This window comes from Ursus americanus, chromosome 32 (assembly GCF_024610735.1).
Source record: "Ursus americanus isolate L20-20 chromosome 32, mUrsAme1.1.p, whole genome shotgun sequence".
Classification (NCBI taxonomy): domain Eukaryota; kingdom Metazoa; phylum Chordata; class Mammalia; order Carnivora; family Ursidae; genus Ursus; species Ursus americanus.
This window is the reverse complement of record NC_142158.1, coordinates 30,416,652-30,432,483: the sequence shown is the minus strand read 5'-3', so window position 1 is coordinate 30,432,483 and position 15,832 is coordinate 30,416,652. Positions and strand designations below refer to the sequence as shown.

At 52.7% G+C, this 15,832-nt stretch overlaps 1 protein-coding gene across 3 annotated transcripts in view; it reads right to left on the bottom strand.

The window, feature by feature from the left end:
• The window catches only part of SCUBE3 (signal peptide, CUB domain and EGF like domain containing 3), a 33,442-nt gene extending 18,403 nt beyond the window's left edge, over nucleotides 1–15,039 (bottom strand). For 2 of the 3 annotated variants that reach the window (XM_045772019.2, XM_045772021.2), the window contains exons 1-3: nucleotides 14,363–15,038; nucleotides 1,547–1,669; nucleotides 227–352 (exon numbers count right to left, since the gene is read on the bottom strand). In XM_045772019.2, the coding sequence (XP_045627975.2) occupies nucleotides 227–352; nucleotides 1,547–1,669; nucleotides 14,363–14,447 (334 nt within the window). In that variant the 5' untranslated portion in view covers nucleotides 14,448–15,038. Of the gene's footprint in view, nucleotides 1–226; nucleotides 353–1,546; nucleotides 1,702–6,719; nucleotides 6,787–14,344 lie in introns of all 3 variants that reach the window. The other variant, XM_087858157.1, reaches the window with a different exon arrangement.
• Nucleotides 15,040–15,832: the final 793 nt, after the last annotated feature.

Here is a 15,832-nt window from a genome sequence, read left to right as displayed (position 1 = left end):
GCACTTTCTAGCAGCATCTCCTCTGATGTTTTTCATCCAGCAGCAGGATTATGTCATCCTCAGTGCCCAGTCTCAAAGGGGAGGTTGACCTTGTTCTCTATTTTATGAGAATGCAGCTTTTTGATCACCTTCCTCTCCTTGCCCAGGAAATGGGAAATGCTGGAAATGCCTCCTTCCCACAAGACAGCCCCTCTGCTCACACCTCCTCTCCCTCTCCTTTGCTCACCCAGGCAGTTGTGTCCGTCGTGTGCCAGGTGGAATCCATCATAGCAGGTGCATCGGTAGTTGCCAGGGATGTTGACACAGTCGTGCACACAACCTGCGTTATCTTCTCGTTCGCACTCATCCACGTCTGTGGGCAAAGAGGATCTGAGGCAGCTGGCCCAACACCATGCCCCCCACTGTCTACCCCTGGGCTCAGCCCTGTGGTTGTTTAAATGTGTGTGTGTGTGTGTGTGTGTGTGTGTGTGTGTATACATCTTCTCTGTGTGTGTACGTGTGTTTACATAGTTACTTCCATAGCCTACAAACCATTTTGCATTTTGCTATTTTTATCTAAATTTAAGTCATAGGGGCTCCTGAGTAGCTCAGCTAGTTAAGAGTCCAACTCTTGATTTTGGCTCAGGTCATGATCTCAGGTCGTGAGATCAAGCCCCACATCAGGCTCCGCTCTGAGCATGCAGCCTGCTTAGGATTCTCTCTCTCCCTCTCACTCTGCCCCTCCCCCACCCCTCTCTCCCTCTCTATAAATAAATAAGTAAATAAATAAATAAAAATAAACTTAAGTCATAAACATTTTCATTATGTCTCCACCCAGTCTTTCTAATTACCACTATACATGTTTGCAGAATATTCCATTATGTTGCTAGATCATAATTTATTCATCCTTTTGCTATTGTCAGAGTCCTTCCATTTATTTTACTATCATAAATAATGCATAAAGAACATCTTCTCCCTAATATTATTTTGTTTCTATGAATTTCCCTTGAATAAGTCCCTAAGAATAAAAGGTCAAAGGATATAAATACCTTTTCTAGGTCAAAGGGTATAAATACCTTTTAAGATTCCTGCAAGGTATGACAAAATCACTTTTTGGTTTATAATGTCACCAAGAATTAATGAGTGTACCTTGTCCAGTAAAGTCTTACCAACACTGAAGGTCATACATTGAAAATAACACCTCAAGCTTGCTTTAATTTTCATTGCTTTAATTATGAGAGGGGAAGAATGTGTTTGTTTATGGTATGAATTTCCCCTGGGGTAAACTGTCTGTTCTCATCGTATGTGGGAATGGTAGAAGGGTCTAAAGATGGAGGTTCCGATGGCAGAGCACCTCAGGCCTTAGTCCCATGATTCTGACCCCCCCACCCAGCCAAGCTGGGAGGCTGTGAACCATTCCCAACCAGAGCCTCAGCTAGCCTCTATGGTGCCCTCCCTGGGAAAACCCCCTTCCCCGAGCCCGCAGGGATTGCAGGCCTTACTGTCATGCGCAGTGTGGCTGAGGGCAGTGGCACTGATTTCCCTCTCAGGGCCCTCCCAGCCTCACCTTTGCAGTGTTTACCATCCCCTGTGTAGCCAGACTTGCAGATGCACTTGTACGACCGTGGGGTGTTCTGGCAGATAGCATCGATGTGGCAGTTGTCGGTCCCCTCCACACATTCGTCCACATCTGGCAGGGGCAGAGGGAGCACGTGAGACCCTCTGCCAGTGCATCCCAAAGGGTGTCTTTTTTTCCCCAAGGGGTGTCTTGAAGGTGGTTCCCCAAGGGCAAAATGCCCTCTCCTCTAAAATAGAGATAGTGACCCCTCCAAGAGCAGGTGCTCTTTCACACCCTTCCGATTTCAGAGTGGGTCAGCTCTGTAATTTCAGGAATTCAGAAAACACCCCCACTCCCCTCAGAAATACTTAATCCATAATGACAGCTAAAATTCCATCATTTGAAGCACTCCTCTTTGATTTAAAAACAAACAAAAACCCTTGGACCAAGTAGCACACTTACCTTGATTAGAAATATTCAACTTAGTGTGAATTAGTTTACCTCTCTTAGGAGCAGGCTTGGTGGGGGGCGGGGGAGAAGAGGCATGGGGACAGTGGCCTCTGGGAAAGTGGCAGGGTCCAGCGGACCTCGGTAATGGAAGGAGGAAGAAAGGGAGAAGACAGGGCACCCGAGAAATCCTTATCTGCCTCACAGTTTTGCTTGAGACCAGGCCTGCTCCCACTTGCCTACCGTGGCGCCAAGAATCTTTAGAGGAAAGAAGTTCCATCTTGGAAGATTTCCCTCGGCCCCTGTGCTGTCAACAGCAGAGGGACCAGGACCGGGCAGGGGCTGGTCCCAGCAACCCAAAGCCTCATCAGTGGGGCCCACGTGGCTCTCCAGCAGACTCTAGCTCGTCTAGCCCACCAGCCTGAATTCTTCCATCTAACCCAAGGTCCTCTTCTTGCTCCTGGCTCTCACTCTGACACGAGGTGCTCCTCACAGAGCTATGCTGAAGGAGGAGGCCACCCAAGATCTAGCAAAAAAAGAGGATGGTTCTGAAAGGACAGGGCAAAGAAAATCATTTATCACCTTTGGGCAGAAGATTCCAACTCCTGCGGCAACGCTACGGTGCGCATAAAGCAGAGCTAAAATATGCAACGTGTTGCATTCAGTTGAAAATGTTTTACGGGGTGTGTTTGTGAAAGGCACTGTGCTGAAGGCTGTGGAGGCCCCGACGTGACTCGGCCCAGCCAGAAGTAAGTAACATGAGGTGTGGTTGAACACCACAGAGACATCAGACAGAAGGTGAGGGGTCCTCAACCCTGGCTACACATCATCAGAGTTAACTCCCCTCGGGGATGCCCAGTGCCATCCCCAGAGGTCCTGGTCAGCGAGCCCACAGTATTTTTCAAAAGCTCCCCCGATGAGTCTACTGTGCAGCCACGCTTGAGAATCCCTGTGAAAAGGAAGTTCAGAGGAGGAAGAGGCTACTTCGCGCTGTGAACTGGGGAATCCACGTGTGAAGGTAGCCACCTGCAAATCAAGAAATGGGATTTGCCATTAAGACAGTGGACTGTAGCGTTGCCTGGCTTTTGTTAAAATGCAGATCCTCAGGCCTTGTCGCCACGCTACAGAATCCAAATCCTTAAGGTGCTTGATAGATTTTTACTGAATGTGAATGAACGAGTGGACCAGTAATCACTCCAATTTATAGACACCCAGGAGTCCTAGCTTGAAACAGTGAATTGTCCTCTGCTTTCATATTTCAAGCAGTACTTTGGGGGCAGGACTGAGGTTTCCTGGGACAAAGAAGAGAACTGAAATTTGGAAGAGTGCCCCCCAAACATCCTGCCTCAGATCTTCTGGGCTTCCATTCAGCTCTGTACTCTACTTCCAACTCTCTCCGACCCCTCTGCAGCACCCCCACACCCGGTGAGCGCAGCTGCTGTCACTCACACTTACTCTCCGCCTCACTCAGGCTCTGCAGAAACGGTGTCTGCCTGCTGGCCCGTCCGGGGAACTCATCCCCATTTGGAAGAACAGAGAAGGGGGGCATGAAGACTAGTTCATTAGAGAGGGCAGGAAGGATAGTAGAGAGTAGAGAGTAAGAGGCTGTGTGGAGTTAGTAGGTCCAACTGTTGGAGAATATATGGTACAAAGAAATGTATTCTCATAAAAAGAGCCTAAGCTCTGAAACCAGTCCGTTCCAGATTCAAATCCAGCTCTACCTCTCTAGGGAGGCTTTTCTGATTCTCTTATTTCTTCCTCTTTAAAATGGGGTTTATTCCTCCTCGTGAGAGTCTGTGAACAGTTAATGAGACAATCTCTGTAAAGTTCCTAATAAAATATCTGGAAAATGGTAGGTTCCTGATGTACAGAAGCTGGTTCAGACAACAGATGCTCTAGGACTGTGCTGTCTATGATGGTAGCCATGAAGCACATAATTAATTCAAAATTCAGTCGCTCAGTTGCACTAGGCCGAGTGCTCAATGACCACATGTGGCTAATGGCCACCACTAACGGATAGCATTTCCAACATTACAGGAAGTTCTATTGGAGCACTACTCTCAGAGACAGTAAGGGATACTCCTAGGCCTGGGTGGACCAAAAAACTTCCTGAGCAGTGGGATCCAGGTTGAGTTTTGGAGACTGGATAAGCATTTGACCATCAGGAAATTTCAAGTATGGCTAAACACATGAAGAAAGACAAGGCACCCAGAGGTCCAAGTCCTTATTCTCTGTCCCCACATTTATACGTGCCCTTGTGAGTCTTCAAGGCTGTCATGGGGCATTGGACAATCCCAGTGACAAATGGTCATTCTGTCCATCCTGCTTCGAGCCCTCTTCTGTCTCTCACCATCCCTTCCCCAGCAGCCAGCAGGGCAATTTGGAAATCCATCGGGAAGCCCTTCCTCTAGGGCCATCTCAGAGGGACTGCCTGTCTCCGAATCACTGGGTGCTTTGCTGGAGTCTGCACCGGGCTATCTGGGCTCTAAGCTCTTTGCTTTGCCTCCAGTTCAGTGCTTACTGGGACCAGAGTGCCCCTGATGCTGATGGCAGCAAACCCAGGCTTCCCGGCAAAGCCTGTAGAAGCTTCCAGCAGCTGGGCTCTTCCCACCATCCTACCCACTCCCTCATCACCCTGCTCACAGTGCTTATCCCTCTCCAGCCAAGAGTCTCTGCCCAGGAAGACTTTTTCTCTTACCTCCTCTCTCTACAACGTCTAAGCATCCTGCCCCGTCCAAGCATTCACACACATCTCGTTCTTCGCTATTGAGATGCAGTCCTCTCTTTTCTAGCCACACTGTTCCCAGCTTCCCAAATCTGGCTCAAAATTGTCTTCCCCAAAGCTCTTCCTGATAAGCCCCCTTCCTAAAGAGTTCCTGGTCCTAGGGGACTCAGCCTGCCTCCGCTCACTTGCTGCCATTGCTGAATTGCTCTGCTAATGCCGTCAGGCCCTCTTGTGCGGCATGTTTAGCTTCCCTCACTTGGTTGGTCACATTGAGGACAGGATCCTTCAACCATTTGAATGGAATCTTGAAACAGTTCAGGCCTAAAGCAGAGCTCTGAGGGACGCCTGGTGGCTCAGTCGGTTGGGTGCCCAATTCTTGGTTTCAGCTCTGGTCGTGATCTCAGGGTCGTGAGATTGAGCACCGCGTCAGGCTCTGTGCTGGGTATGGAGCCTGCTTGAGATTCTCTCTCTCCCTTTTCCTCTGCCCTACCCCCTCTAAAAACAAACAAACAAACAAACAAAACGGAGCTCTGAAATAGGGCCCCCCATTATATCCAGTGTCTCCTCCTTTTGCCAGTTCATTCTTTCAGAGCACCCTTCCACCACATCTCTCCACCCACGATTTGTCCGTGCAGGGATCCCTTCGATACCCATAGGCATATAGTCTCATCATAGCTCTCAGGGAGCAAGTATTTACTACTGGCCTGAGAAACAAGTTGACGCTAGTTGGACATGGATTGGTCTAGACCCGTGGTTCTCAACCCTGGCTGCACACTGGGATTCCCTGGGGGCCTTTTAAAAAATGTGGATGTCTAGGCACTCTCCTGCATGAGCTGCATCAGGATCTCCAGGGTGAGGCTGGGCTGGGCTGCTGTCTGTCTTCCTTTCCCATCTCAGATAATGTGAATAGACCATTTGCTCGAGGTGGGAAGATACTGGGGGCACCAAGATGACAGAATGTTTGAGAAAAGGGATTCTGGAGTGATACTGTGTCAGTGCAGATGCCAGCCCCACCCATGTCTGTGTGGTCCTGGGCCAGCCTCTGAACTCGCCTGCTCCCTTCTCTGTAAATGTGTCTCATAATAGCACCTCCTCACGGGGCTATCATGAGCATCAGATGAGTTAATACCTGTCAAGTACTTAGCACTGCAGCGCAGGCATATAGTAAGTGCTCAAAAAGCTCTGCTATTTTTATTCCTTCTCTCTAACTTTCTCCCCAGTATCATTTCTGAACCCCCTCTCTGCTCCTCCTTCCTCTTACCAAAGCCCCATTTCAAGCCTGGTGTAGGGACGTGCAGCACCAGGAGAACATGTGATGGTACAGGGAACATTGGGGAGACACACCCCTGAAGGTACGTTCTCCAACGTCTACTGCATCCATGCTGGGAACTGTCCAAAGAGGAGGATGAAGTGGGTGAGGGGCCAGTTGGGAACCAAAAAGCTGCCCCCCACGATCCCTCGTGAGGGCTATCCTTTTGTGCCTTTACCCCACCCCAGGTAATGGGGCTGGATCAGAAGCTGAACTGGGGGAGAGTGGTAGCTGCAGAGATACCCCAGATGAGTCAAGACCTCCGTGCCTCACCCTCTCCTGGCATGAATGCATGGGTCTAACTGCCGCAGCTTTCCCAACGCCACCTGACATTTCTGCTGGCTTTGCTTCCGCAGCTAGCAGAACACTCCGTAAACTCTGCTCAGTGTAGGGAGGGAAGGAGGGGGGGATGTGGGGGTGGCGTTTAGAGGGTGAGAGGGCAGACCAGACCAGAAAGGGTGGAGTATTTGACCATGGGCAGTCCTAGATTCCCTCTGAGGATGGGGAAGTATACCCCAAAAGGGAAGCAGGAGGACCTCCAAGGAAACACTTCCATCTGCTTCAAAATTTTGCCCAGGTCCAGCTGAGGAATAACAACAAATAGAAATGAGCAGAATGCAGGCTGCAGATAAGCAGACACCCCTGGGGAGAGTCCACCCGCCCCTTTACATTACCACAGTAGTTACCCTACCACTCACAACGGCAGGTTTGCTGGGCCCAGTGAGGAGGTCCAAAGCAGCCGGCCTGGTGTCTTAATAGGCCCACATGACTGTGACGTCCTTCCTGCCCAAGCCGGGTTAGCCCCGGATGACTGGGCTGAGTGCAGGCTCTCTGATTGCCTGACCAATCACTGTCTTGTGATGCCTCTTACACCATGCCTTGTACCATTATTTAACTTCTGGTTTACGTGCAGTATCTTCCTCCTGAAACCTCCCTGAGGCCATGGCTTCTGGATCTTTGAAATCCACATGGCAGCTGGGAACTGATCATATGCATTTGGCCGTTCAACAAAGAGTTACCAAGCATTTGCGACATGCCAAACACTGTGCTAGGAGCGGGGCATCCAGCAATGAATAAGACAGACGGATATACTAAAGGCATTTAGTAAATATTTGTAAAACAGATGGGTGGGTGGACGGATGGATAGATGGATGGGTTGGTGGGTGAGTAGATGAGGTCCATATTTGTGTCATCTTCCTAGTTCTATGTTACCACAAGGAAAAAGCTTTTTATTTTCCTGTGACCCCACAGTTGTTCTAGGTGGGGGGCAGTCCTAGGAAATTTAGTCTTAAATTAAGGGTAAGGGGATAGGAAACTCAGAGAAAGTAAGAGACCCACTTAAATGCATCCATTTGGTGATGAAGAGGCCGGAAGAGACTGGGACCAATGAATCCAAGGTAGGATTCACAGGGATCCGATAGGACTCATAGGCTCTCAGGGTCTTCAGCTATTATCTGGAGCTGCTCAGGCATCTCTTTGGAACATGCTTGTCCAGTAGGTGCCCCCCAGCCCAGTGCTAAGTAGCACATGACAATGGGGCACCAGGGTCCACCTGAGAGCACCATACCATTGCTGCTCCTGGTCAGTTCTCTTATCCTTTTCTCCATGTTGCCTCCCACATGTAAGTAACACCAAAGTAGAACCAGCCTGGGCTTCGGCCATGACACCCTGACCTGTATATGTGTGCCTGTGCTCTCCCTCTAGATCAAAAGGGCAAGTAGGCAAACTGGCAGAGCCTGGCTTCCCCGCTTGGGCTTCTCAGGCTATCTTCCCAACTTGGAACCGGGCTGAGAGTCTGTGACCTCAGCTGGAGCCTGGGCCCATCCTTGGCCTGGCCAAAGCATAGGCAGGGGTAAGGAAGGCCTGGAGAGAGTCTAGGAAACCACACAAATGACCCCAACGAGAGGAGACAGAGCACTTCCTTCCTTTTTAAAAAAGGACCCTTCCTCTTATATGAGCTGAGCCTGCTTGACTGAAGAGCAAGGAAAAGCAGCTGGTGCTCAGTGCCCAGAGGAGAGTGGGGCTGAACCTGAAAGCTGGGTCACCCGTTAAGAGGCCATGATGAGTGTCTCTAAATCCTACCACCTTATCCCTAAACCAGCTCCTTGTTCATTTAAAGGTACCCCAAATGGACAAGAATTTTCTCCTTTTCAATGTGGACGGAATCAACCCTGAGTCAGAGGCCTTTAGAGTATGAGTAGGTAGGGAATCCTTGGCTAGGGAGGAAAGAACAGAACGCTGGAGAGAGAGGGACAGGGAGGCAGGCAGTAGGCCAAGGCAGGTTCCAGCTTCATGATTATCCGTCTTATCTCTTTACACGGATGGAGAAAATGACAGCATGAACAATGACGGTGTTAGATGGTGCATAATTCTGTGTACGGAGCTTTCACCCAGGCTTTTTCACATGGGCCTCAAATGGTCCTGTCTCTCACCACGTAGATGGGGAACAAGCCCAGAGAGGGCAAGCACAAACAGCTTGTGCAGGGTGAGACCCCAGGTCTTCTGACTCCCAGTCCAGTGCTTGCTCACTGCTCACTATCGTCCAGAAACACCCGGGGGAGGAATCCCTGCCTTACTCATTGTCGTGCCTCCCCCGACCCCAACTCAGCATGGAGTTCAGGCACGAAGCAAGCTGGGCTATGTCTGATACATAACCATGGAAATGCCTGGAACTGACATTTGGATGTTCCTGGTCAGAGAGCCACAGCAAGCCTGCGGATGCTCTGAGGCTTTGGGCGTGGGGGTGGCTGGAAAGAGGGCAGGGCCGAGTGGCAGGCAGGGCAAGAGGGCAGTGCAACATGGTGGGCGCAGACAGAGCTGAAAGGGGGACGGGGTGGGCAGCTCGGCAGTGGGCAGGTGTCTCCAACTTGGATTCACTATGCTGGGCCAAGCAGCTGGTTAGAAACAAAAACAAACACCAGGGATACAGGTTCCTGCTGTTAACAGCTTCAAACCGCCAGAGGAAAACTCCAAATAAATATAATTAGAAACTTGTAAAAACGTCCTCTCTGTAAACTTGCTCCCCAGGGTCTATCCTTTAAGCTCCCCCTTTCTTCCAGCCCCCCCCCCCCCATGTCCACATACCCTGACACTCCGCCCTCACCCAGGGATTCCTTAGATCTCTTTCCTTATTCTGGATCTTCCCTCCAGCCCGGCAGCTCCTGCCCAGGTCTCTCCTTAGCTTGGCGCCATCAGGGACAAGATGTGGACAGCCCCTGGCCTGGGGCTCCGAAATCCAAACTCCACAGCTCTCTCTAGGGCTATGGGTACAGCTGCAAGGAAACCATAGGTAAGAGTGAGGGTCACAGTGCCCTATTTAGGGGTCATCTCTTTGCCTCTGGGGCCCAACCCTGTAGCAACTACAAAACAGTACCTTGGTCTGAAAGGGGGAGATGTTTCGGCTGGAGAATACAGAGGGCCAGTCTGGGAGCTGAGAACATACGGTGCAGGACCAGGGACTGCGGCCTCGGGGCCCTGCCCAGATAGTATTCAGTTCCCAGAACAACCATTACAGCTCCACCTCCAAAGTTGTTGGATACACACACCAGCACAGAAACACACACTTCTTTTGTAGGGGCTCTTAACAAGGGGAAAGACTACTTAAGGACACAGAACAACTGGGTACTTGGGGCCCCAGGAAACTGGGGTGTGAGAAGAAAGGAGGAGTAGCCAAGTGACAGACGGGGGCAGGGAGCAGTAGAGGCGGGACCAGGGAGAAGAGGGCCTGAGTGTCAGGCAGGAAGGCCCAAGGAGGCCTGGGGGCAGGACCGAGGCTTGCTACAGTGTCTTCTGCCTTCTAGCAGGAAGGATTTCAATGAGATGTGCAGAATCTCAGAGCTGAAAGGGACCCTCCTGATACTCTAGTCCATTTTACAAGCGAGGAAGGGAATTTCAATGATTTCCTCAAAGGCCCCAATCCTCAGGCTGTGTGCTACCAACCCACTGGCACGAGACGCCCCAGCACATGCCATTTGGAGCTGGCAGTATGCGGGCATGGGAGGAGAGTGGCCAGTCTGGAGACAGAGGGGCCAGTGGGGGGAGGGGAGGGTCTGTGTCCCCTCTTAGCCCAGCTGCCTATCTCCTCTACCCCTCAGATATCCCTGAGTTAGCTGTTGTATCACTTCTCCCCCCAAGGCCCAGCCGGCCCTCTGTTTCCAGACTCCTGTCTTATAACTGAGCCTGAAGAAGCTGTCCCCAGGTCTGGGCCTCTTGCGGGCACTGCCAGCCTCAGAGCCGCTCTGCAGTTTCCAGCCCTGACAGGGACTCTTTCTTGTAAGTGGTCATGTGCTAGGGGTACGGGACGTCAAGGGAGGCCCACACCCTGACACGCGGGGACCAGAGCCGGGGGCAGGGACTGGGGTGAGTTCAGGCAGCAAGCCCCTCCACCTCCATCTTTGCAAGAGGGTCTGAAACCATCCATTCCCTTCCCCCACCCTCAATCCGAGGCACTGGACCAAGCCATTCCACTTCTTGACTTCTCCAATGAAAACAAAATGCACATTGCCCTGCTTCCTTTTTCCTCTCACTGGAGCACTGCGCTCGCACACACGCACGGGTGGATACACACACACACACACACACACACACACACACCCTGAATCATGCACACGCACGCTCGCACGCCCCAGTGAATGCACACCTCGCATTCCCAAATTCACACCCAGGGCCGGCTCCTTTTACAACAGGTCCCGGCCGCTCGCATCTCAAACCGGTTCTCATGCTCTCAGATTCCTGAAGGTTTCAGAAAACAATCTCATTTAGGGGTGGCTGATAACTTTCTTCTTTCTCTGCCTGTGGAATTCTGGCCTCGGTGTCTTCTGCTCCCCTTTCTCTCATCCCACTCTGCAGAGACTCAGGAGATGAGGGGTAAGAAGTGGAGAAGTGCTCCCCTGGCCCCAGGCTTTCCTCACCTCCCCAGGGGACATGTCACTGAGAGAAGAGAGGTCAAAGGGATTCCTGAGGAATTTCTAAGCAGTCCACCCCTCTTCTCCACCCTTCTGGAAAAATGGAGGGTGGGGGGAGACAGGCTTAGAAGTGACTGATTGAAGACCAGAATCCAAGAGTGGGAACTGACTCTCTCTCTCTCTGTCTCCCCAGTGTGGCCTGGATGGGGCACGGGCAATAGCCGGCTGCCCACGGGGCCACCCTCACCCGCTGACATGGTTATGGTTTTCATTTCATATTTTGGAGGGAGGGGCTAGGAGGAACAGTCCCCTCACTGTAAGAGCTGGCCACAGGAGCCCAGGGAAGCGGGAGGAGAGGAAATAGCCACATTAAAGAGGAAGAGGGGTGGGGGAAAGAAAGAGAGAGACACACATACACCCAGACAGAGACCCGGAGAGACGCGCGGAGACAGAGAGACACTGTTTGCCACCAGATGAAAGCTCTCAGTCCCAGGGATGGTGTTACTTGGAAATTCTAAATACACGACTTTATCGGCATTTTATCCCTAATGAGAAGAGAAAACAACCAGGTAAACTAAACGGCCAGGCTGGCTCTCCCTGAGCCCGCCCTGGGGACAAGTTTTCCCCGGGAGGCCAGGAGACCTTTTCATTCAGCTGTAACCTGAGCCCTAAGCAAGGATTAGGTCTTTTTAACCACTGCTGCACACCACCCCCCCAAGAAAAAGCAAAGCAAATTAATGCTTTTAAGTTAACAATTATCTTGGTTATCCAGTCTGTCTACTTTAAAATATACAGACAGGCACTTGAAAAACACTCAAAACCATGTACCCTCATGCTCACTCACTCCCAGTCACACGAGCTTACCCCCCACTCATCCACACACAGTTCTCAAAGACACAAAAATGTACGAATCCAAGTCACAAGAGACACACCCAGCTACATCACCTGTGGGTGATGGCGGTGAACATCTCTCATACACACACACACACTCACCTGCACACTCAGGGCTCCCTTCCTTGTCCCTCCTGGCTCCCTATCCCCCTTTCCACTTTGGTTCTTGGGGGGGGGGGGGCGGGTGGATGGAATCTCTGGAGAAAAGGCACTGAAGTATAGTAACTGTAATATATATATGCTATACCCAGAGGTATAATAACTGCATAAGATATTTGCCAAGAGTCTTTGTAATTTAAAGAGACCCACTAGAGCTTCATTTAAAAGCATATGGCATTGAAGGCACACCTGCTGGCCCTGGTGATATCCAGGAGATATGTCTGGGAGCAAGGGATGTCCACAGCACTCCATCTAGGGGTAAAGCTGCCCTATCTGGTCAGTACTTGTCTTTCCCAGGGCACTGGCCTGCAGATTTGGGTCCAGAGACATCCCTCTAACCCAAAAGACCTGTCATTAGGCAATCTCTGGCTGACCACGTTAATATAGTTCCTGAACAGCAGTGTCAAAGGTAGCTGAAATGACAGGCTTCGATTCTATGCCAGGCTAGACTCACGGATCCGAAGGAAGGAAGGTACAGAGCTAACTGCGGTCCAGTCAGAGCGAGTGTGGCCTGAACATAAGTAGTGAACAAAACTATGAGGATGTAAGTTTCTTGAGGGCAGAGCCCTCCAATCTAGCTGCATTCCCCACCCACAGCAGCACCCAGCAGGGTGTCTGATGAAAGAGGGAGCCCCAGAGCACCTTGGAGGGGTTATGAGTCCTTCAATCCCTGAAGGATAAGCTGATCTCCCCTGGCACCTGTCCCTTCTAGGAGTCTCCATCAGCCCTAGGAACTCCCCTGAATATACTGTTTGCTCCCCCCTTTACCCCCAGCCCCCCACTCTCACTAGGCCACTACAGACACTGGCTCCAACTTGAAAGAGGCCCTTATCTTGTCTCTAGATTACTGAATGAAATCTGTTCCTTCCTTCAGACTAAACTCCCTAGCTAATTCCATGTTATGAGTAAGTCAGCACACACTACAAAAGCCAGCTTTGTTTATGAAAACACAAGCAAATCCACAGTGGGAGAGGGGCTGCTCCCAGGCTGGGGGTGGCAGTGGTAGTGGGCTGTCTGGAACCAGGACTGGAGAAGAGTCACTTTGGGGTTGGAAGGGGGTGGGGGTGGGGTCTGGTATGTGACAGCTGCGGATCTCCAGTACTTGGGTTCTGTTGAAGGACAGGTTGGAGGAAGAAGGAGGTAGTTGAAGAGGCAGCGTTTGGGAGAAGAGACTGGCGTTGATATAACACCTTAATTTTACCAGAGTGGGAGCCCATCCAGCACACAAGTGCAGCTTAAGAGCAAGTCACTCAGGCTCCAGGACACAGCGACCTGACTGCCAGAGACTCAGGATTCCCCAACTCCCAAGTTCAACTTTCCCTTCTGGCTCAGCCACTTCCACACCCCAGCTTGGCTTCAGGAGCCCCTGGGACAATAGGCAGAATCATATCCTCAGCAAAGCCTTGCCAGGAGGAATTTTCTTTTTGTCCATATAAATCTCTTCCTGGGTGAGGACATGATGGGGGAAGGGTGCAGCAAGAGGTCAAGGGGGAGGGGAGGCTGTCCCCAAGAGAACTGTAGCCCACCAGCCTGCTTTCTGCCAGGAAAGCCTTGGGACTGGCCAGGCAATGAGTCTGGGGTCACGGATGGGGGCTGGAGGGCCTCCCTGTCTCTCTTTAATTCCTAGAGGGATCTGTCAGAGCTCCCTGGCCTGGAATTTTACTTTGTTATTTTAATGCAATTCTGACCTGGATTTAAATGGAATTGGAAACCCGAGGCCTTAATAAATAAATATTATGATAAGAAATGAAAGCCATGCAAGACGAAAGAGATTTCCCCCCAAAGAGGCAGAAAGCGACATTCTTGCTGGGAGCCAGTCAGAAATTTTCTTCTCTTCTTCAGCCCCCTACCATCCAGTGAGAGCCGAGCTGGTCTTTCCAGAAAAGATCCTATTTTTCTTTAACATTTTTCTACTGATAAGACAACAACTTGGAAATTTTGTCTGACTTTGCATGAGGGTTGGGGGTGAGGGGAAGAAATACATGGCGTGGCTGAAAAGTTTCATTCTCTCAGTCTCTCCAGGCCACAGCTTAAGTTTCTGGCAATGTCTGAGAGAAGAAAAGATTCTCTCTCCTACTCTTGGAGGACAAGAAGTCTTTCGAAAATGCTGGGGTGGCAATGAAGTCGGGCAGAATTCTGAGGTGCCTGGCGACTTCTGCCCAGGGCCCCCCAAACTTCTCACTCCTCCGTGTCGCTCCTGGCTCTTCCAGTCTTTCGCCCGGGACGCAGCGCCCAGAGGTCAGGTCCCCCAGCCGGAGTGCGGGTGCACAGTGCTGGGTTCTGACAGCGGCACGCTTCCCAGCACCTGCCCGGCCCCTCGGAAATCGCGCCCCCGCCCTCGGGCCCCGCAGCCCCGGCAGCCCCGCCGCCGCGCGCCCCTCCTTCCTTACCTTGCGCGGCTTTGCTGTGCTGGGCAGCGCGGGCGTGGACCAGCAGGACGAGCAGGCAGAGCCCGGGCACGCGCCCCGAGCCCATGGCTGGAGCCACCGGCGGCCGGGCGGCCGGGGCCGGTCTCGCAGCCCCGGGAGGGCGGAAGCCGGCCGGGCCCCCGCGCGCCAGAGGGGGGAAGGGAGGGGGCGCCCCGCCGGGGCCGGGCCGGGGGCTGCGGGCGCGGGGCACGGACCGCGGCGCCCTCGGCGGGAGGCTCCCGATGCTGCCGGCTTCTCCCGGCCCGACGCCGGGGAGGGCGAGGCGTAGAGCGCGAGGAGGCTGGGGGCGCCCGGCGCCAATGACGGAGGGGAACCCCCGCCTTCTCTGAACCGGGCTCTGCTAGCGGCGGCGGCGGCGGCGGGGCTGCTCCGTATAATCCCACCCAATTCCCAGCTTCGCCCGAAGAGAGCTGCAGCCGGAGAGCGCGCAGAGCCCGAGCGAGGGACCTGAGAAAGGGGAGGGGAAACGCAGCGCCAGAAACACGCCCTTTCTGCCTCTCTTTCTTCCTCTCTCGCTCCTTCTCCGTCTCTCAGGCTCCGTCTCTTTTTCTTCGCCTTTCTCCTCCTCCTCCTCCTCTTTCTCCTCCTCTCCTCGCTCCTTTTCGTTTTCTTCCTCCTCCCCCTCCTCCTACACCACCTCCTTTTTCGTGCCCTTTTTTCTTTCAAATGGGGCCTCGGCGCGGCAGCCGCTCCCCCCTGCGCGCCCGGGCGCGGCGGCCCCCTCCCCAGGCTGCCGGGCCGCTGCCTGCAGGAATTTACAATCCGGCGCTGGGGGAGCGGGTCCGGTCTCCATGGAGACGGCTTCCCCGGGAGCAGGGAGGTCAGGCGCAGACCGTGCACAATCAATGGATCAATGCAAGCCCCGCTCGGCTCCAGACCAAACAGCACCGGGCTCCGGCTCTTTCTCTCTCCCCGCGGAAAGAGTGGGGGAGCTAGGGTGCGCCCAGGCGCTCGCACGAGATGAGGGCCGTGCGACGCAGGTTTGCACGCACACCTACACCAAGAGACAAAGAGAGCCCGAGGTGTCGGGTAGGCTGGGGTGGACGTGATCGCACGGATACTCTGGCACGCCCGCCCGGTACAGCCCCACACGCGAGACACAGCACGTAGGACCTCGAAAAACCGAGAGGGGCTCCGACTTCGGACTGAGGGACGCCCACCAACTCTAACCTCCACCCCCCACCCCCACCCCGTCGGGTCTCAGTGCTCCTTCCTAGTGCTGACTCCACTTTAATTGAGGACCAAGAAGAAAGTAACCTTCCCCCAGCTCAAACTGCCACCTCCAGGGCAGACTCCCTTGCGGTTAAGGCCTTGGAGGTAGCCCACCGAGTCACCCTGCCCATATAGAGGTGGGCTCACGTATAAAACACTCTCATGCACTCAGCACAGAGGCAAAAGATAACCCACAAGAATATGCTTATGTGTGTAAAT